This window comes from Talpa occidentalis, unplaced genomic scaffold, assembly GCF_014898055.3.
Source record: "Talpa occidentalis isolate TD23 unplaced genomic scaffold, MPIMG_talOcc4v2.1 talOcc4.17, whole genome shotgun sequence".
Lineage (NCBI taxonomy): Eukaryota > Metazoa > Chordata > Mammalia > Eulipotyphla > Talpidae > Talpa > Talpa occidentalis.
Genome location: NW_023601754.1, coordinates 44,987,565 through 45,008,626, shown reverse-complemented (window position 1 = coordinate 45,008,626; position 21,062 = coordinate 44,987,565). Strand labels below are relative to the sequence as shown.

Below are 21,062 nucleotides of genomic sequence, written 5' to 3'. Positions count from 1 at the left end.
GCGACCCAAGACCGAAATTAGGACGAAAGAACTGACCTGCAAATGAGTCACCGGGGGTTACCCGCACTTTCATGAGAACCTCGCTTTGGCTTAACGGCCCCAACCCGCAGCCCAAATTTTTGGGCGGGAAAAACATCCTCCTTACCTCCCGCCACATCCACCCCCGCGCACACGCAGGCCTGGGTCCGGAGTGTCTATTGTTTTTCCGCCTTTTAGGGGTGGTTGCACCCGGGGCCTCGGCCCTGCCCCTCGCTAGGCGGGCTCTGTGCGCGCGACACCCACCCCCGCCTTCCCAGCCACGCCTCCGCCCTTAAGCCCGGTGCTTCCGCTAGGCGGGCGCAGAGCCTCGCGGCGCGCGGGGGAGCTCCCCTCGAGGCTGAGAGCCGGTGCTTAGAGCATCCTGGGCCGCCGCCCTCCGCACCAGGGGCCCGAATTTCCCCTCCCGGACCCAAGAGCCTGAGCCCCCCTCCTCCGGGACCTCCGCTTCCCGGCTCCCCAGACTCAAGCTCCCAGCCCTCCTGTCTCAGGACCCAGGCACCCTGGATCCCCGCCGCCCGGATTTAGGCGACCCCGATCTGCGCCATCAGAACCTCGGCTCGTGAAGACCTGCGTGGTGTGGGCGCCCTCAGCCTTCCGGACCCCAAGTTCCATCCAGAGAAACTCCGGTATTCCCGATCCCCAGAGCCAAGAAACCGCTTCTCCAGCTGCCAGCTTTGGGGCAACCGGGCACAGCTGGAAGAGGGAGTTGCCCCAGCGCCCAGCCTGAGGATCTCCGACACCCCGTCTTGCCCGCGCCGGGAAGCGAGGCGCGGTGATTCAAAACTCCAAGGAACTCTTCGAAGTTCCAGCCTCCAGGCTCTGGGCTCAGCTCTCACTTCTAAGGAAAGTCGCGGGAAGGAGCCCCAGGCGTCTCCAGATTCCAGGCGCTAAGGAACCCCGGGGTTTCATCATGGTGGCCGATGTCCCTAAGCAGGACCTCAAGGGGTTCGCAGCTGCGGAGCCCACCGCGAACGGTGTTCCAGTGCTGGTCCCTGCGGAGGACCCAAGCGCGCCAGGAGGCGGCTGCTGCCGTTCCCGGGACCAGGAGCGCCGCTGCCCTCTGGCCAACCTGCTGGTGCTGCTGACGGTGGTGGCCGTGGTGGCGGGCGTGGCGCTGGGGCTGGGGGTGTTTGCGGCCGGCGGCGCGCAAGCGCTGGGCCCCGCGCGCCTGGCGGCCTTCGCCTTCCCGGGCGAGCTGCTGCTGCGCCTGCTGCTGCTCATCAGCCTGCCACTGGTGATGTGCAGGCTGATCGGCAGCGCGGCCAGCCTGGAGCCGAGCGCGCTCCGCCGCCTGGGCCCCTGGACGCTGCTGTTCTTCCTGGTCACCACTCTGCTGGCCTCGGGGCTCGGCGTGGGCTTGGCGATGGCTCTGCAGCCAGGCGCCGCCTTCAAAGAATTTTTGGGGCCCAGAGGCACTTGGAGAGACGCCCCCACCAAGGAGGTGCACCATTTGTTGCTGTACCTACTGAGGTGAGACCCCCTCCACTGGTGGGGCATGGGAAGGGACTGCTTCGGCCAATTGGACAAGAGGAGGTTCTGGGTCCCCAGAGCTGGGACATCCCTAGGACCTTAGGAAAAGAAAACGGGGTGCTGGGGGCGAGGGGAGCTCTGGCCCCTTCAGGGTTGGGGTGTGGCGTGTGAGAACACTTGGCTGGGGGAAGAGGTATCTAAATGTGTGGCCTGTGCCCCTAAGGGAACCCCACACGTGGGTGATAGGTGAGAAGGTCTTTGAGGTAGGAGACAGTGCGGCTTCTTCAGTGGGCGGGTGTGGGTTGAGGGACCTACGAGGGTCTCCTGAATGGGAGAGGACCCTGATGAGGTCTCCTTGGAAGGGGAGCTTTGGGTGCCAAGGGGCCCAGATGGGGCTTCTGGATAAAGAGTGGAGTCAAGGAACGGGGATTGGGACCCCTGAGTTCGGACGTGAGGTGATTCTAGTGACCCCCACATGACCCTCTTCCCAGTTCCAGGGCTCCCACATCCCCGTCACTTGTGGAGCGGACTTGGCCAGTTTTTTTCTCAGGTTGCCTTCCCACCCAGTTGAGCTGGCCCCTGGGGCTTCCTCTTCACACATTCCTGCCATCTCTGACTCCACATCCCACTTCCTTGCTCTCTCCTCATTATGCTGTCCTGAGGGAGCAGGTTAGAAAGGGGTCCAGAATCTTCTCCTCCTGGCTTCTGCCTCACACCTAGAACCCCCCATCCTATTCCCCCTCCCCCGCCCCTAAAGAGGGCAGCTGGTGAGACCACATGACTTTGCCTGGTGCCTCTGCTGTTTCAGTGCCTCAGGTTAGTTGGGACTTCCGGGAAGTGGTGTGTGGGGTGGCCACAGCTGGAAATAGGCACACAGACACCCAGCCTGCAGCAGCTCACCAGACATGGCCTTACACCAGTTGTCACACACACACAATGATACTGACACCCCCTTAGCACCAACAGCTGCTCAAAGGATGAGCCCAGCATTTGAGCACCCACACACTCATGTTCACCCTCGCCCCTACCTAGTCCACACCAGCCAAGTCCCACATATCTGAACACACCCCAGACACCAACACCCTGAAAACAACCCAGGTCTCTGGTGACAGGGAGGTTGTGAAGAAGCCTAGTGATTAGGAACAGGCATCCAGCTGGCTTGGGTTTAAATCCCAGCTTGGTGCCTCAGTTTCTTGTTCTGTGAAGTAAGGATCATGGTGTGGGTCCCTGAGGGCTGTGGGGGGATTGAAGTAAGTCGCACCCTGGCTGCAGTACCTGTGGCTTCATTTCTGGTATTTCTGTCTCCCAGAGACTGCATGAGGCCAATGTCTGACTCCCTCCGTGGCTCTGTGGGATTTAAGGAGTCACTCAGACACTGTCACACCAGAGTGGCTGTGTCAACACAGATGCATATGTGTGGCATGCAGTCATCTCTTACCACCCTCTGTCCTGCCTCGCTCAGCACACCCAGGTCTTCCCTGTACCCTCTGACCCACCAGCCAGCCCCCAGACTCCAGCCCTCCTGGAGGTGGCTGATGCAAGATGCCCAGGGTATTTAGTTTGCTGTAGGGGGTGGAGCTGAGGCCCCAAGTGACCCTGCCCCTTCCTGCCTGGGAAGCCAGCATTCCCCACCCCCATCCACAGTCCCTCAGGGCTGCAACAGCAGCCATCTGGGGGCCCAGGAGGCCAGCTCAGACGCCCCACACCCTAAAAACGTGTGCAGGCCAGATCAACTCTGCCTGATCCAACCTGTCAGAGCCCTGGGTGCTAGCCACGTGGCCTCCAAGATTCCCCCCCACCGAAGAGGCCAACGGAGCCTCCCACACCCCCTGACCTCCCCCTGTGGTGTCTAACAACCCCTCCTATGTCTGTCTCTGCAGAAATAACTTCCCTTCCAACCTGCTGCCTGCAGCCTTCTACTCAGTGAGTCCTATGGTGTCCCAGAGGGTGGGCAGGGAGGGAGACCGTGAGTTGCAGACTTCAGCACCTCAGTTTGGAAGGTGTCTGGGAAAAACGCATGCCCACATGTTTACAGGCACATTTATCTTGCAGAGTTCCTGGGTGTCCCTGGAAGCTAATTTACAGCCCTTCTCCACAAACATGATTACGGGTTCCAACCACCTTCTGGGTTCCCATTCTAGCTGTGTGACCCTGGCTGGTGCCTTTACCTCTCTGAGCCTTGCTTTCTGCCTTTGGAAAATGGGGGCATAAGGACTCCTACCTCGGTGGGGTTGCCAGCCAGATGGAATGAGATTTAAGGGGTACCTAGGACAGACTCTAAGCTTTTTTGGTTCCAGTACCGGGTGGGGGGATCTTCAGTGAAATGGACCCTAATTCGCCCCAATTCTCCCTGCAGTATTCCACCTCCTATGGAGAGAAAGAGATCGATGGAGCATGAGTGAAGGTGAGAGCTGGGGAAGGGCTGTAGTGGCCTTACCTGTACTCTGTTTTTTGATTTGTCCCCTGTGCCTCCCAGATTTGTCTGCCTTCTATCTTCCTATAATTGGTGTGGAATTTTTTTTTAAAGATTTATTTATTTATACAAGAATCGGGGTACAGGCCAGATGTGTGGAAGGGTGAGAGAATTCACCAGAGACAGAGCGGGGAACAGAACAGGCAGACTGACGAAATACACTGCTGAGGGGAGCAGTGGGCGGGACAGGAGAGGGCTGCTGCGCCATGTGGGACCCTCGCTGCACAGCCGGGATCAAACCCGCGTTGCAGAGGCTGCGGACAGCTTCACAGTGCTGTTCTCAAACGCCTACGCCACCAGGGGAGGCATTAGAATTTTTTTTTTTTTAAGATATATTTTATTTATACAAGAACTGGGGTATAGGCCAGAGGCGCGGGAGGGTGAGAGGATTCACCAGAGACAGAGTGGGGAACAGAATAGGCAGACTGGAGAAATACGCTGCTGAGGGGAGCAGCAGACGCTACGGGAGAGGGCTGCTTCCCTGTGTCGGTTGCTCCGAGGCTGGCGGGGATCGAACCAGCGCCGCAAAGACTGCGTACAGCTTCACAGTGCTGCGCTCAACCGCCTGCGCCACCAGGGAGGCCCTGGTGTGCAATTTGATTTAAACTCTCTGCAGCCTCTCAGTCTCTGCCTTTCTGGACATCTCTGTTCTGCCTCCTCTTGTCCCTCCCCACAACCCCACCTTGGGCAGGTTCTTCTTTGTCTCCCTTTCCCCTGCCCCATCTTGCCATGGCCTCCTCCTTGATCTACACATTCCTTTCTGCCTAAGTTCTGCCATGCTCCCTAGTTCCCACTCAAGAAATCCCAGCTCTTCACCACAGTCCACAGGGCCCTGCCCAGCCTCATCTTGTGATTCTCCCCACTCATTCCTTGAAGCCATGGTGGATTTCCTTCTGTTCTTTCATATGCCCAGTTGCTCTCATTTCTTGGCCATTGGATGTTTTCACGCTCTAGAATCTTCTGCTGCCCCTCTTTATCTGGTTCACCTTTCCTGTTCTTTCTGTTCTGCTCTTTGGAATCAGCTCCTTCTTCCAGGAAGCCCTCCTTGACCCTTCCCCAACCTCCCAAAGCTAGAATACCCCACTAATTTCCATAGTACTCTGGTTCCCGCATTCCAGCCTTGTTCAGTGGGGTGATCTCTGGTCACAAGCATATTTCTCCTGGACCTGGATTGTGAGCCTTGGGAGGAAGAGATAAGGTGGTGTCTTATCTCTACTGGGTCCCACCAGTGCTCAGGACAGACCCTCAGTGACTATGTAGGTTGACACCTACCTCCCTCTTCCCTTCACCTTCTATTTCCTGCTCAAAGATGCCCATGGGAGCAGAGTTGGTCCTGGTGGTGCTTGCCATCGTATTTGGCTTGGCCTTGCGGAAGCTGGGGCCTGAGGGCGAACTGCTCATACGCTTCTTCAATTCCTTCAATGATGCCACCATGGTGCTGGCCTCCTGGATCATGTGGTGAGTGGGGATTGGGGAAGCGGCAGCGGGGGTATGAGATATTGTCACCGTCCTTCTGCTCCTTGGAACCAATATCTACCATTTCTTGGCTGTGTTACTGGGACAAGTGCTTTACCCTCTCTGATGAGTTCCTCATCTGTAAAGTGAGGACAGTGTTGTATCTGTGAGCTCTCAGACCGAAGCCTGCACCTTCTGATTTACTGGAAGATAATTAAAGCCACGGCCACAATGTGGTCAGTTTTTGAGATCTAGATGTAACCGGATGTTTGCCTTTGGCTCGGTGTCTGAAAAAATAGTGCCCACTTTAGAGGGTGAGCGTGAAGAGAAAAGCACTTAGAAGGTGTTCTAATTGCCTGGCACCTACTGGGCATTCCCTAAACATGAGCCACGGTTATGATCATTCTGAGTTTTACTAAATGACCCCAGATAATGAGAAGAAAATGTGCAGAGGACTCTGCCTTCCATTCATGCTCCTGCCCCAGTCCCCTGTCTGCCTGGCTGTACCCCGATTCTCAGGACCCTGCCTGCATCTCAGCCCTCCACCCCAGGCCCTCATTCCAAGGCAGCCGAGGTCAGAAGCTGCTGTGCCTTGACTGCTAAAAGTGCTTTGCAGGAGAGATGGGATGGTGGGCGGGTAAGAGCGGGCTCTGCAGCTGGGTGGCCTGAGGTGCCTTCCCAGTCGTGTGCCGGACAACGAGTTACTTAGCCCCTCTGTGCCTCGGTCTCTTCATCTAGAAAATGGGCTTGATAGCACCAGGCACGAATGAGTTAATACAGGTAAAGTTCTTGGGATGGAGCCTGACCTATTACATGCCTACAGTAAACAATAACAGTTAATATTTATCCAGTCCTTAGCTTTTATAATTTCTGGCACATCTCATCTGCCAGAACTTCAGCACTGGCCGAGCCAAGCTTCAGAGGGGGCTGGGAAGTGGTGCCTTTTTCTGTTACCCAAGGAGGGAAAGGTTTCAGGATATAAGTAACCATCTAGATCAAGCAGTCAGGGAAGCCATCCTGGGAGGGGAGCAGCGGGCCCCCCCTGAGATCTGTACTCCCGGAGAGGCTGCTAATAAACCTACAAGTTTATAGATCACTTAATGTGTACAGAGAGCTTTCAACTCCTTTCAGCTGGCATCTCACTTCAGCCCCCAGCGTTCCGTGCGGGGTGGTGGCATCCTCACCCCTGTTTTACAGGCCAATTCGATTTTGTTTGATTCAGCGTCAGCTGTGGGAGACGCTGGTTGGCGCCCCTGCCTGGGCTCGGGTGAAGATTCGGTGGCATTCAAGGGCTCTGCACACCCTGCATCCTTCACACCTGGGAGTTGTCATAAATACACGAGCAGGGCCTTTTCCCCTCTAGGAAGTGGGGACAGAGCGTGTTGCTTTAAGCCATAGTAGCTGCTCTAACAAGCCCCCTGACGTAAATGACCGCAGCCTGGACGGCTCTCCTCTTTCATGGGTCAAGTTGGAATCTGAACGCAGGCATTCAGAGAGCTGATGGAGGCTGCCAGGCTCCGAGGGCCTCCCAGCTGCCTACCTTCCGGGGGAGAGTGTGGTGGGCAGGGTAGAGGAGGTGCCTGAAGGTGGGTGCTTCCTGACGGCCAGGGCAGTTGGAAAGGGGTGTTGCCGTGTGAAGCGCCCAGTGACTGGCCCAGGAGCGGGTGGTCAGAGGCTGGTCTGTCTCCTGGGTCGTTAGGTATGCCCCTGTGGGCATCATGTTCCTGGTGGCCAGCAATATTGTGGAGATGGAAGACGTGGGGAAGCTCTTTGCCAGCCTCGGCAAATACATCCTGTGCTGCCTGCTGGGCCACGCCATCCACGGGCTCCTGGTGCTGCCCCTCATCTACTTCTTGTTCACCCGCAAAAACCCCTACCGCTTCCTGTGGGGCATCACAACGGCGCTGGCCACGGCCTTCGGGACCTCCTCCAGGTGAGCCTTGGGGCCGGCTGTGGTGGTGTGCAGAGGTCTCAAGGCCCCTGAGATGTTTGGGGACGCCGGATGGGGCACAGCGCCATACCTTTGTCAGCTCCTCCTAAGGTCCTAGATTCCCCTCCCTCTAAAATTTAGGCAAGCACTGCCTTAGACCTCCCCTCCCCTCCTGATGCCCTTTCCTCCCTGCCAGGCCTAGCCCTGGGGGGACCGTAATTCTCCATCCTGGATCCAATCTTATGAAACCCCTATCTTTCCTTCTGGGAAGGAAAGGGTCCTGCTCCCTCACAACCCCACCTTCGCAGCAGCATCCCCAAGAACTTAGTAATTCTTGGCCAAGTTCTGTTGTTGGAGATGTGGGGCGTGGGCTATCAGAGAGCTCTCTGACATAGAATTAGGTAGAATTTCCCGTGTATTTTGAGTAATAGCAGTCAGTTGCTCCCCAGGGTGTCAGGGACTTTGCCTTCTGGAATGCCTGCATTGTTGGGGCTCCCTCCTGCCTCTAGGCTCCAGAAAGGGAAGGACATGGAGAGCTATGGAGGGCTGGGCTCCTGGGAGGGAGGCTGGGGTGAGGGTCTAGGCCGGTGGGCGGGGCCTGTGCCAGGGTCAGGTGCTGGTCCTGTGGTCTGGGGAGGAGGTGGGCGGGGCTAGGCTGCAGGGCAGAGGTCAGGTCTGAAATACAGGCTGTGTGATCCAGGGAGGGGATGGGGTCCGGGCCGACCAGGTGTTATGGGTGTTGCTTGAGTGCTAGCAGGACTTAGACCAGGTATGGTGGTCTGTGTGGTGAGCCAGGTCTGAGGGATGGGGAGACGGCAGGTGGTCTATGCAGGGTGGGGTGCTATGGGCGGGGCTTGCGTGGTGGGCGGGGCCGCAGGGCCTGGAAGTGCTTGAGCGCTGAGCTGCGTGGCCCCTTGCAGCTCCGCCACGCTGCCGCTGATGATGAAGTGCGTGGAGGAGAGGAACCGTGTCGCCAAGCACATCAGCCGCTTCATCCTCCCCATCGGTGCCACGGTCAACATGGACGGCGCGGCGCTCTTCCAGTGCGTGGCCGCGGTGTTCATCGCTCAGCTCAATCAGCGGTCCCTGAACTTCGTGAATATCATCACTATCCTGTGAGTGTGGGCTGGGCGCCTGACCATCCCCTGGAACAGATGCAGGTCAAGGAGAAGGGCTCTGGCAGCCTCTCCTGACTGCCCCGCTATACCCACAGGGTCACGGCCACGGCGTCCAGCGTGTGCTCTGCCGGCATCCCGGCTGGAGGTGTCCTCACCTTGGCCATCATCCTGGAGGCGGTCAACCTGCCATTTCACTACATCTCCTTGATCCTGGCTGTGGACTGGCTGGTGTAAGTGTGGGTTGACCTCACGGGGCTCAGAGGTGCCCCAGGGAAGGGGGTGAGCTAGAGCATGTGGGGCTATGTGTGTGTGTGTGTATTTTTTTAATTCATCCACTTTCCTTAAAATATATATATATATATATTTTAAAGGTTTATACATGCGTACAAGAGCTGGGGTAGAGGCCAGAAGCGTGGGGGATGAGAGGATTCACCAGAGACATAGTGGGGAATAGAACAAGCAGATTGACCGAAGTACACTGCTGAGGGGAGCAGCGGGCGAGTCAGGGAGGTCTGCTGTGGCATGTGGGCTTCTCCATGGCCGGCAGGGGGATCGAACTCATGCTGCAAAGGCTGTGGACTGCTTCATAGGTTGCCTCTTAACCCCTTGGGCCAATAGGGAGACCCTGCTAAGAAAACATTTCTTTTTTTTTTTAAGATTTATTTATTTTTATGCAAGAGTTGGGATACAGGCCAGAGGCACAGGAGGTTGAGGGGATTCACCAGAGACAAAGCAGGGAGCAGACAAGGCAGATGACAGAAATACACTGCTGAAGGGAGCAGCGGGCGCAGTAGGAGAGGTCTGCTGTGCCATGTGGGTATCTCCCTGGCCGGCCGGGAATCAAACCGGCACTGCAGAGGCTGCGGACACTTCACAGCTTAGCACTCAACCCGCTGCACCACTGGGGAGGCCCTAAAATTTTTTTTAAACTAACTTTGTAATATAACTTAAGTTTCAGGTGTGCATCGTTGAGAACTAACAAATGTATACTATATTAAAGAGGAAGGGATATCCTTAGGATTCTGGGGAGAATCTTGATGCACCCAGAATGCCCTGAGCTAGGGCTTAGTATGGTCTGAGGGAGAAGAGTATGGTCTTCTGGGCTCCCAAGAGGAGGGAGGGATGGCTTAGAGGCTCCAGAAGGAACCTGTCTTGTGTTTTGTGGGGAAAAAGAATCATTTGGGGTCCTGGGAAGATGGAGGAGGAGTTCTCTGAGATTCTCTAGGCCGAGAAAATATGGGAACCAGAGCAAAGAAGAGGGGTATGAGATTTCTCGGGTTTGAGTTGAAGAGAGATCTTTGAAGGTCTAAGAGGAAGGGCTATTTGGGATTCTGGGAGGATAAAGGGGTGAACTAGGTCTAGAAATAGAACAGGGGAAGGAAATGGATGGAAGTGGAGGAATGATGGAGTGGAGATGGGTGTGATGGGTGTGTCAAGATTCCAGAGGGAGAGGACAGAGGGGCCTCCAGACCCCACTCATTCACTTCCCTGTCATGCCCTCCCCTTCAGGGACCGATCCTGTACCGTCCTCAACGTGGAAGGTGACGCCTTTGGGGCGGGGCTCCTCCACAATTATGTGGACCATTCTGGGTCTCGGAGCTCAATGCCTGAGTTGATCCAGGTGAAGATCAATCTGTTCCAGGCCCCGCTGCCAGGCTCCACTGAGGAGGGGAATCCCCTCCTCAAACGCTGTCCTGGATCTGCTCGGGATGCTGACCCCTGTGAGGAGGAATCAGTCCTGTAAACTGTAGTGGGGACCTTCCCCGCCCCAACGGGGACACTTTGGACATCAGGATGGTGAGAGATGGATGAAACTTTGGGGAGTTTCATGGATGGAATGAATGGAACTCATGGGGTACTGCCCCCGTCTCTGGGGACCAGAAGCCCTCTGCTCCCTCCCCAAAATCAGATAGGGAAGGTCTCGCTGCTGGGAGATATATGTGTACCTGTGTGTGCAAGTGTGTCTCCACAAACCTCCTGAGTCCTCAGCTGCTATCCCCACCCACGATTAGTTAACACCACCCTCTGGGAGCCGGGGAGGTTCTATGGGCGCAACACCCAACTCGCGTCTTCTCAGCCATGCCTCCGCCCTTAATCCTGGCTGCTTCCACTAAGCAGCCTGGGAGCATCCCTCAGGGCTGAGAGCTGGTACTTCCCAGCACCCTGGGCCACCGCCCTCTGCACCAGGAGCCTGAATTTCCCCTCCCGGTCCCAAGAGCCTGATCCTCCTCCAAGACCTCCGCTTCCCAGCTCCCCAGACTCAAGCTCCCAGCCCTCCAGACCCCAGGACCCAGGCACCCTGGATCCTCACCTCCGGGATTCAGGCGACCCGGATCTGCGCCATCAGAACCTCGGCTCGTGAAGACCTGCGTGGTGTGGGTGCCCTCCGCCTTCCGGACCCCAAGTTCCATCCAGAGAAACTCCTGTATTCCCGATCCCCAGAGCCAAGAAACCGCTTCCCCAGCTCCCAGCTTTGGGGCGCCCGGGCACAGCTGGAAGAGCGGAGTTGCCCCAGTGCCCAGCCTGAGGATCTCCGACACCCCCTCTTGCCCACGCGAGGAAGGCGAGGTGTGGTAAATCAAAACTCCAAGGAACTCTTCGAAGTTCCAGCCTCCAGGCTCTGGGCTCAGCTCTCACTTCTAAGGAAAGTCGCGGGAAGGAGCCCCAGGCGTCTCCAGATTCTAGGCACTAAGAAACCCCCGGGTTTCATCATGGTGGCCGATGTCCCTAAGCAGGACCTCAAGGGGTTCGCAGCGGCGGAGCCCACCGCGAACGGTGTTCCAGTGCTGGTCCCTGCGGAGGACCCAAGCGCGCCAGGAGGCGGCTGCTGCCGTTCCCGGTACCAGGTGTGCTGCTGCCTTCGGGCCAACCTGCTGGTGCTGCTGATGGTGGTGGCCGTGCCAGCGGGCGTGGCGCTGGGGGTGTCCGCGGCGCGCAAGCGCTGGGCCCCGCGCACCTGGTGGCCTTCGCCTTCCCGGGCGAGCTGCTGCTGCGCCTGCTGAAGATGATCATCCTGCCGCTGGTGATGTGCAGCCTGATCGGCGGCGCGGCCAGCCTGGACCCGAGTGCACTCGGCCGCCTGGGCGCCTGGGCGCTGCTGTTCTTCCTGGTCACCACTCTGATGGCCTCGGGGCTCGGCGTGGGCTTGGCGCTGCTTCTGCTTCAACGAATTTTTGGGGCCCAGAGGCACTTGGAGAGACGCCCCCACCAAGGAGGTGGACCATTGGTTCCTGTACCTACTGAGGTGAGACCCCCTCCACTGGTGGGGCATGGGAAGGGACTGCTTTGGCCCATTGGACAAGAGGAGGCTCTGGTTCCCCAGAGCCAGGACATCTCTATGACTTTAGGAAAAGTAAACGGGGTGCTGGGGGCGAGGAGAGCCCTGGCCCCTTCAGGGTTGGGGTGTGGCGTGTGAGAACACTTGGCTGGGGGAAGAGGCATCTAAACGTGTGGCCTGTGCCCCTAAGGGAACCCCACACGTGGGTGATAGGTGAGAAGGTCTTTGAGGTAGGAGACAGTGCGGCTTCAGTGGGCGGGTGTGGGTTGAGGGACCTACGAGGGTCTCCTGAATGGGAGAGGACCCTGATGAGGTCTCCTTGGAAGGGGAGCTTTGGGTGCCAAGGGGCCCAGATGGGGCTTCTGGATAAGAGTGGAGTCAAGGAACGGGGATTGGGACCCCTGAGTTCGGACATGAGGTGATACTGGTGACCCCCACATGACCCTCTTCCCAGTTCCAGGGCTCCCACACCCCCGTCACTTGTGGAGCGGACTTGGCCAGTTTTTTTCTCAGGTTGCCTTCCCACCTGGCCCCTGGCGCTTCCACTTCACACGTTCCTGCCATCTCTGACTCCAATCCCCTTTCCTCGCTCTCCCCCCATTATGCTGTCCTGAGGGAGCTGGTTAGAAAGGGCCCCAAATTCTTTTCCTCCTTCTGGCTTCTCCCCCCACCCTCACCGCACCCCCGCTCCTGGCCTTTAAAGAGGGCTACTGGTGGGTCCATGTGACCTTGCCTTGGTGCCTCTGCTGATTCAGTGCCTCAGGTTAGTTGGGACTTCCTGGAAGTGGTGTGTGGGGTGGCAGGGTGAGTCACAGAATCGGGGCAATACACTGGAGCACTCCTGGTGTCCAGGAGGTGCAGTGGGTGGGCACCTTCTGGCTGCGGGAGATTAGCTGGGTCCCAGCCCAACCCTGTCTGGCCTGGGTGGGACCATGCCGGCCTGCGGACGGGCACACCGGCTGAAAGCTTCCTCTGCGTACCAGCTCCCCACCCTCCCACACCCTGCGCAGTGAAAATAGCTACAGCTTGCGCTTGGCCAGCCCCTCACGACTTCATGACCAACTGATACACGGCTCAAAACAGAAACACAGACACCCAGCCCGCAGCAGCTCACCAGACATGGCCTTACACCCGTTGTCACACACACACACACACACACTGATACTGACACCCCCTTAGCAGCTGCTCACGCTATGAGCCCAGCATTTGAGCACCCACATACTCATATTCACGTCACCCCTACCTAGTCCACACCAGCAGTGTCCCAAACATTCTCCCCAACACCAGAACCCTGAAAACAACCCACGTCACTGGTGACGAAGAATGTGAAGAAACACAGAGGTTAGGACCAGGCAGCCAGCTGACTTGGGTTCAGATCCTGGCTCAGTGCCTCATTTTCCTGTTCTGTGAAGTAAGGACCATGGTGTGGGTCCCTGAGGGCTGTGGGGGATTAAGTGAGTTGATGTGTGTGGCGCCCTGGCTGCACTACCTGTGGCTTCATTTCTGGTATTTCTGTCTCCCGGAGACTGCGTGAGGCCAATGTCTGACTCCCTCAGTCGCTCTGTGGGATTTAATGAGTCACTCGGACACCTTCACAGGAGAGTGGCTGTGTCAACACAGATGCATATGTGTGGCATGCAGTCATCTTACCACCCTCTGGCTTCCCCGAACCCTCTGACCCACCAGCCAGCCCCCAGACTCCAGCCCTCCTGGAGGTGGCTGATGCAAGATGCCCAGGGTATTTAGTTTGCTGTAGGGGGTGGAGCTGAGGCCCCAAGTGACCCTGCCCCTTCCTGCCTGGGAAGCCAGCATTCCCCACCCCCATCCACAGTCCCTCAGGGCTGCAACAGCAGCCATCTGGGGGCCCAGGAGGCCAGCTCAGACGCCCCACACCCTAAAAATAAGTGCAGGCCAGATCAACTCTGCCTGATCGAACCTGTCACAGCCCTGGGTGCCAGCATGTTGGGGTGCCCACGAGGCCTCCAAGGTTCCCCTGCACCAAAGAGGCCAACGGAACCTCCCACACCCCCTGACCTCCCTGCTGGTGTCTAACAACCCCTCCTATGTCTGTCTCTGCAGAAATATCTTCCCTTCCAACCTGGTGTCTGCAGCCTTCCGCTCAGTGAGTCCTCTGGTGTCCCGGGGGGTGGACCGGGAGGGAGACCGTGAATTGCCGGCCTCAGCACCTCATTTTGGAAGGTGTCTGGGAAAAACTCATGCCCTCATGTTTACAGGCATATTTATCTTGCAGAGTTCCTGGGTGTCCCTGGAAGCTAATTTATACCCTTTCTCCACAAACAAGATTATGGGTTCCAACCACCTTCTGGGTTCTCGTTCTAGCTGTGTGACCCTGGCTGGTGCCTTTACCTCTCTGAGCCTTGCTTTCTGCCTCTGGAAAGTGGGGGCATGAGGACTCCTACCTCGGTGGGGTTGCCAGCCAGATGGAATGAGATTTAAGGGGTACCTAGGACAGACTCTAAGCTTTTTTGGTTCCAGTACCGGGTGGGGGGATCTTCAGTGAAATGGACCCTAATTCGCCCCAATTCTCCCTGCAGTATTCCACCTCCTATGGAGAGAAAGAGATCGATGGAGCATGGGTGAAGGTGAGAGCTGGGGAAGGGCTGTAGTGGCCTCACCCCCACTTTGTGTTTTTTTGATTTGTTCTCCCCAGTCCCCCAGATTTGTCTCCCTTCTGTCTTCCAATAACTGGTGTGGAATAATTGATTTAAACTCTCTGCAGCCCCTCAGTCTCTGCCTTTCTGGACATCTCTGTTCTGCCTCCTCTTGTCTCTCCCCACAACCCCACTTTGGCCACGTTCTTTTTCCCTTTCCCCTGCCCCATCTTGCCCTGGCCTCCTCCTGGCTCTGCCCATTCCCTCCTGCCCAAGCTCTGCCATGCGCCCTAGTTCCCCCCCTAGAAATCCCAGCTCTTCACCCCGGCCCACGGGGCCCTGCCCAGCCTCATCTTGTGATTTTGCCTCACTCATTTCTTGTAGCCATAGTAGATTTGTCTGTTCTTTCATATGCCCAGTTGCTCTCATTTCTAGGCCACTGGGTGTTTTCACGATCTAAAACCTTCTGCTGCCCCTCTTTATCTGGTTCACCCTTCCTATTCTTTCTGTTCTGCTCTTTGGAATCAGCCCCTTCCTCCAGGAAGCCCTCTCTGACCCCTCCCCACCCTTCCCAGACTAGAATACCCTCTTAATTTCCATACTCCCCTCTGGTTCCCCCATTCAAGCCTTGCCTAGTCTGGGTGATTCCCTGCTCACAAGCCTCTTTCCCCTGCTCCTGGATTGTGAGCCTTGGGAGGAAGCGATAATAAGGAGGTGTCTTATCTCTGCTGGGTCCCACCAGCGCCCAGGATAGGCCCTCAGTGACTATGCAGGTTGACAGGTGCCTCCTCTTCCCTTCCCCATCTGTTTCCTGCTCAAAGGTGCCTGTGGGAGAAGAGGTGGAGGGCATGAACATCCTGGGCCTGGTAGTGTTTGCCATAGTCTTTGGCGTGGCCCTGCGGAAGCTGGGGCCTGAGGGTGAACTGCTCATACGCTTCTTCAATTCCTTCAATGATGCCACCATGGTGCTGGTCTCCTGGATCATGTGGTGAGTGGGGATTGGGGGAGCGGCAGCAGGAGTATGAGATAGGGTCACCCTCCTTCTGCTCCTTGGAACCAATATCAACCATTTGTTGGCTGTGTGAATTGGGGCAAGTGCTTTACCCTCTGATGAGTTGCTCATCTGTAAAGTGAGGACACTGTTGTATCTGTGAGCTCTCAGACCGAAGCCTGCACCTTCTGATCTTACTGGAAGATAATTAAAGCCATGGCCACAATGTGGTCAGTTTTTGAGATCTAGATGTAACCCGATGTTTGCCTTTGGCTCGGTGTCTGAAAAAATAGTGCCCACTTTAGAGGGTGAGCGTGAAGAGAAAAGCACTTAGAAGGTGTTCTAATTGCCTGGCACCTACTGGGCATTCCCTAAACATGAGCCACGGTTATGATCATTCTGAGTTTTACTAAATGACCCCAAATAATGAGAAGAAAATGTGCAGAGGACTCTGCCTTCCATTCATGCTCCTGCCCCAGTCTGCCTGGCTGTACCCCGATTCTCAGGACCCTGCCTGCATTTCAGCCCTCCACCCCAGGCCCTCATTCCAAGGCAGCTGAGGTCAGAAGCTGCTGTGCCTTGACTGCAGGAGAGATGGGATGGTGGGCGGGTAAGAGCGGGCTCTGCAGCTGGGTGGCCTGAGGTGCCTTCCCGGTCATGTGCCGGACAACGAGTTACTTAGCCCCTCTGTGCCTCGGTCTCTTCATCTGGAAAACGAGCTTGATAGCACCAGGCACGAATGAGTTAATACAGGTAAAGTTCTTGGGATGGAGCCTGACCTATTACATGCCTACAGTAAACAATAACAGTTAATATTTATCCAGTCCTTAGCTTTTATAATTTCTGGCACATCTCATCTGCCAGAACTTCAGCATTGGCCCAGGCGGAGCTGCAGAGGGGCCTGGGAAATGGTGCCTTTTTCTGTTACCCAAGGAGGGAAGGGTTTCAGGATACAAGTAACCATTTAGATCAAGCAGTCAGGGAAGCCATCCTGGGAGGGGAGCAGCAGGCTTCCCCTGAGATCTGTGCTCCTGGAGAGGCTACTAATAAACCCACAAGTTTATAGATCACTTACTGTGTACAGAAAGCTTTCAACTCCTTTCAGCTGGCATCTCACTTCAGCCCCCAGCGTTCCTCTCGGGGTGGTGGCATCCTCACCCCTGTTTTACAGACCGATTCGATTTTGTTTGGTTCAGCTGCGGGATTCGTTGATAGATGTCACCTGGGCTCGGGTGACGATTCAGTGGCATTCAAGGGCTCTGCACACCCTGCATCCTTCGCACCTGGGAGTTGTTATAAATACACGAGCAGGGCCTTTTCCCCTCTAGGAAGTGGCGACAGAGGGTGTTGCTTTAAGCCATAGTAGCTGCTCTAACAAGCCCCCTGACGTAAATGACCGCAGCCTGGACGGCTCTCCTCTTTCATGGGTCAAGTTGGAATCTGAACGCAGGCATTCAGAGAGCTGATGGAGGCTGCCAGGCTCCGAGGGCCTCCCGGCTGCCTACCTTCCAGGGGCGAGTGTGGTGGGCAGGGTAGAGGAGGTGCCTGAAGGTGGGTGCTTCCTGACGGCCAGGGCAGTTGGAAAGGGGTGTTGCCATGTGAAGCGCCCAGTGACTGGCCCAGGAGCGAGTGGTCAGAGGCTGGTCTGTCTCCTGGGTCATTAGGTATGCCCCTGTGGGCATCTTGTTCCTGGTGGCCAGCAATATTGTGGAGATGGAAGACGTGGGGAAGCTCTTCGCCAGCCTCGACAAATACATCCTGTGCTGTCTGCTGGGCCACGCCATCCACGGGCTCCTGGTGCTGCCCCTCATCTACTTCTTGTTCACCCGCAAAAACCCCTACCGCTTCCTGTGGGGCATCACAACGGCGCTGGCCACGGCCTTCGGGACCTCCTCCAGGTGAGCCTTGGGGCCGGCTGCGGTGGTGTGCAGAGGTCTCAACGCCCCTGAGATATTTGGGGATGCCGGATGGGGCACAGCGCCATTACCTTTTGTCAGCTCCTCCTAAGGTCCTAGATTCCCCTCCCTCTAAAATTTAGGCAAGCACTGCCTTAGACCTCCCCTCCCCTCCTGATGCCCCCTCCTCCCTCCCTGCCAGGCCTAGCCCTGGGGGGACTGTAGTTCTCCATCCTGGATCCAATCTTATGAAACCCCTATCTTTCCTTCTGGGAAGGAAAAGGTCCTGCTCCCTCACAACCCCAACTTCGCAGCAGCATCCCCAAGAACTTAGTAATTCTTGGCCGAGGTCTGTCGTTGGAGATGTGGGGCGTGGACTATCAGAGAGCTCTCTGACATAGAACTAGGTGGAATTTTCCCATGTATTTTGAGGAGTAGCAGTCAGTAGCTCCCCAGGGCGTCAGGGACTTTGCCTTCTGGAATGCCTGCATTCTGGGGGCTCCCTCCTGCCTCTAGGCTCCAGAAAGGGAAGGACATGGAGAGCTATGGAGGGCTGGGCTCCTGGGAGGGAGGCTCAGGGTAGGGTCTAGGCCAGTGGGCCGGGCCTGTGCCAGGGACAGGGACTGGTCCAGTGATCTGGGGAGGAGGTGGGCGGGGCTAGACTTCAGGGCAGAGCTGGGGTCTGAAATTCAGGCTACGTGATTGGAATGGGGTCCAGGGCGCCCAGGTGTTATGAGTGTGGCTTGAGATTGGCTTGAGATTGGGACCTAGACCAGGTATGGTGGTCTGTGTGGTGAGCCAGGTCTGAGGGATGGGGAGACGGCAGGCGGTCTAGGCAGGGTGGGGTGCTGTGGGCGGGGCTTGCGTGGTGGGCCTGGCCCCAGGGCCTGGAAGCGCTTGAGCGCTGAGCTGCGTGGCCCCTTGCAGCTCAGCCACGCTGCCGCTGATGATGAAGTGCGTGGAGGAGAGGAACCGTGTCGCCAAGCACATCAGCCGCTTCATCCTCCCCGTCGGCGCCACGGTCAACATGGACGGCGCGGCGCTCTTCCAGTGCGTGGCCGCGGTGTTCATCGCTCAGCTCAATCAGCGGTCCCTGAACTTCGTGAATATCATCACTATCCTGTGAGTGTGGGCTGGGCGCCTGACCATCCCCTGGAACAGACGCGGGTCAAGGAGAAGGGCTCTGGCAGCCTCTCCTGACTGCCCCGCTATACCCCCAGGGTCACGGCCACGGCGTCCAGCGTGTGCTCTGCCGGCATCCCGGCTGGAGGTGTCCTCACCTTGGCATTCATCCCGGAGTTGGGTCAACCTGGATTGGCTGTGGACTGGCTGGTGTAAGTGTGGGTTGACCTCAGGGGGCTCAGAGATGCCCGGCGGAAGGGGATGAGCTCTTGGGGCTGTGTGTGTTGTGTATATATTTTTTATTCATACACTTTTTTAAAAAAAATTTTTAAAGTAACTTTGTAATGTAACATTAAGTTTCAGGTGTGCATCATTGAGAACTAACAAGCGTATACCATATTAAAGAGGAAGGGTGATCCTTAGGATTCTGGGGAGAATCTTGACGCACCCAGAATGCCCTGAGCTAGGGCTTAGTATGGTCTGAGGGAGAAGAGTTTGTCTTCTGGGCTCCCAAGAGGAGGGAGGGATGGCTTTGAGGCTCCAGAAGGAACCTGTCTTGTGTTTTGCGGGAAAAAGTATCACTTGGAGTCCAGGGAAGATGGAGGGGGAGTTCTCTGAGATTCTCTAGGCAGAGAAAATATGGGAACCAGAGCAAAGAAGAGGGGTATGAGATTTCTCGGGTTTGAGTTGAAGCGAGATCTTCGAAGGTCTAAGAGGAAGGGTTATTTGAGGTTCTGGGAGGATGAAGGGATGAACTGGGTCTAGAAATAGAACAGGGGAAGGAAATGGATGGAAGTGGAGGAATGATGGAGTGGAGATGGGTGTGATGGGTGTGTCAAGATTCCAGAGGGAGAGGACAGAGGGGCCCCCAGACCCCACTCATTCACCTCCCTGTCATGCCTACCCCTTCAGGGACCGATCCTGTACCGTCCTCAACGTGGAAGGTGACGCCTTTGGGGCGGGGCTCCTCCAAAATTATGTGGACCGTTCAGGGTCTCAGAGCTCGGTGCCTGAGTTGATCCAGGTGAAGAGCGAGCTGCCCCAGGCCCTGCTGCCAGTCTCCACTGAGGAGAGGAATCCCCTCCTCAAACGATATCTGGGGGAGGCCCTTGTGCCACCAGGGAGGCCCCAATTGGACTTTTTTGAAATAAAATATCTGTTCATTGAACAGTGCCACTGAGACACCACTGCCCGTGTCTACTAGAGTGGCAACAAGCAAAGAACAGCCATACTTGGGGTCAGTGAGACATTATAGAATTTAGGTATGGGGCCTCCCCTGGTGGCGCAGCAGTTGAGCGCTGGGCTGTGAAGCTGCGGCGCAGCCTCTGCAGTGCCAGTTCAATCCCCGGCCACTGGTGAGGGGTCCCACATGGCTGCAGACCTTTCCTGCCGCGCCACTGCTCCCCTCAGCAGTGTATTTAGTCAGTGTGCCTGTTCTGTTACCCGCTCTGGCTCTGGTGAGTTCTCTCACCCTCCCGGGCTTATGACTGTACCCAGTGCTTGTATAAACAAACAAACAAACAAATAAATAAATCTTTTCCAAAAAAAGAATTTAGGTATGAATTTGTATGTTTTGCCTAGTTGCATTCCCTACTCTGTGGGACCACAGCGGGGTCCCTGGTACTTTGTTTCCAGGACCAGCTGGAGAGGGCTGTGGGTGCAGAGGCCTGAAGATGAGGGGGAGGGAGGGGCTTGGTGAGTGGGTGGGGCTGGGCCAAGGGTGATTGGCTTGTGGGTGGGGCCTGCTTCAAGGGCGCCTAGGAGGGAGGGGCTTGGGCCAGGTGTGATGGGCAGTGCCTGGTCCTGAGGACCTGGACAACTATGTTGACCCCTTGGGGGGATGTTTGTATAAAGGCAGAACGGGCCCGTTCACTTTGGAAGAAGACTGGGCGGTTTCTTACCAAGTAAATTATACACATACCATACCTGTTCCTGGGTGTTTACCCAAAAGAAGTGAAAACCGTTCACATAAAAGCAGTAGGTAAATATTTACAGCTGCTTTCTTCATAGTTGCCAAAATTTGGAAACAAATCAGTTGGATAAACTGGTCCAATCACTTATGGGATGGAATGGTGTGCAGCCATAAAGTGTTGACCTGTTCGGTTTGGCACAGACAGTATGTTGAGTGAAGGAAGTGGGAGTGGTACTGACTGTCCATCCATTTATAGGGAGGCCTAGAACAGGTGGAGGGTGAGAGAACTCAAGATGGTAACCTGTGGGAGTGCTTATGGCCGAGAGGGCTTGAGAAACCTGTGATGCAGCCAAATTTTTTTTTTTAGGTTTTTTTTTTTAAGATTTTATTTATGCATAGAAGAACTGGGGTTTAGGCTAGAGTTGCAGAGTTTCCGGGGATGAGAGGACTCACCAGACAGGGTGGGGAGCAGAACAGGCAGATCTACTGAAATGCACTGCTGAGGGGAGCAGCAGGCAAGACAAAGGTCTGCTGTGCCATTTGTGGGTCAGCTCCCTGGTCGGGATCAAACTCAAACTCGGGCTGTACCATGATAGCGCTGCTGAGACTTAACCCCTAGGCCGCCACGTAGGCCCTGTCTTCCAGTTTAAAAGTTTGTATGACTCATGGTGGGAAATTCATAACCACCTACTCAGGAGCATGGTTATCCCATAGCAGCTATGCTTATTTTTTTTTTAAGAGATCTATTTATTGATTTATACAGGAACT

At 56.2% G+C, this 21,062-nt stretch overlaps 2 protein-coding genes across 2 annotated transcripts; both read left to right on the top strand.

The window, feature by feature from the left end:
• Window positions 1-360: 360 nt before the first annotated feature.
• On the top strand, window positions 361-10,241 carry LOC119249476 (neutral amino acid transporter B(0)-like). The gene is given in 8 exon segments (XM_037516843.1): window positions 361-1,509; window positions 3,390-3,432; window positions 3,866-3,913; window positions 5,292-5,440; window positions 7,137-7,370; window positions 8,288-8,482; window positions 8,581-8,715; window positions 9,995-10,241. Coding segments are annotated over 8 exon segments (1,599 nt in total). The 5' UTR covers window positions 361-949; the 3' UTR covers window positions 10,230-10,241.
• Window positions 10,242-11,178: 937 nt separating this feature from the next.
• LOC119249477 (neutral amino acid transporter B(0)-like) lies at window positions 11,179-19,910 on the top strand. The gene is given in 10 exon segments (XM_037516844.2): window positions 11,179-11,410; window positions 11,413-11,644; window positions 11,646-11,729; window positions 13,842-13,884; window positions 14,318-14,365; window positions 15,196-15,362; window positions 17,030-17,263; window positions 18,188-18,382; window positions 18,481-18,594; window positions 19,295-19,910. Coding segments are annotated over 10 exon segments (1,599 nt in total). The 5' UTR covers window positions 11,179-11,196; the 3' UTR covers window positions 19,563-19,910.
• The last annotated feature ends 1,152 nt before the right edge of the window (window positions 19,911-21,062 follow it).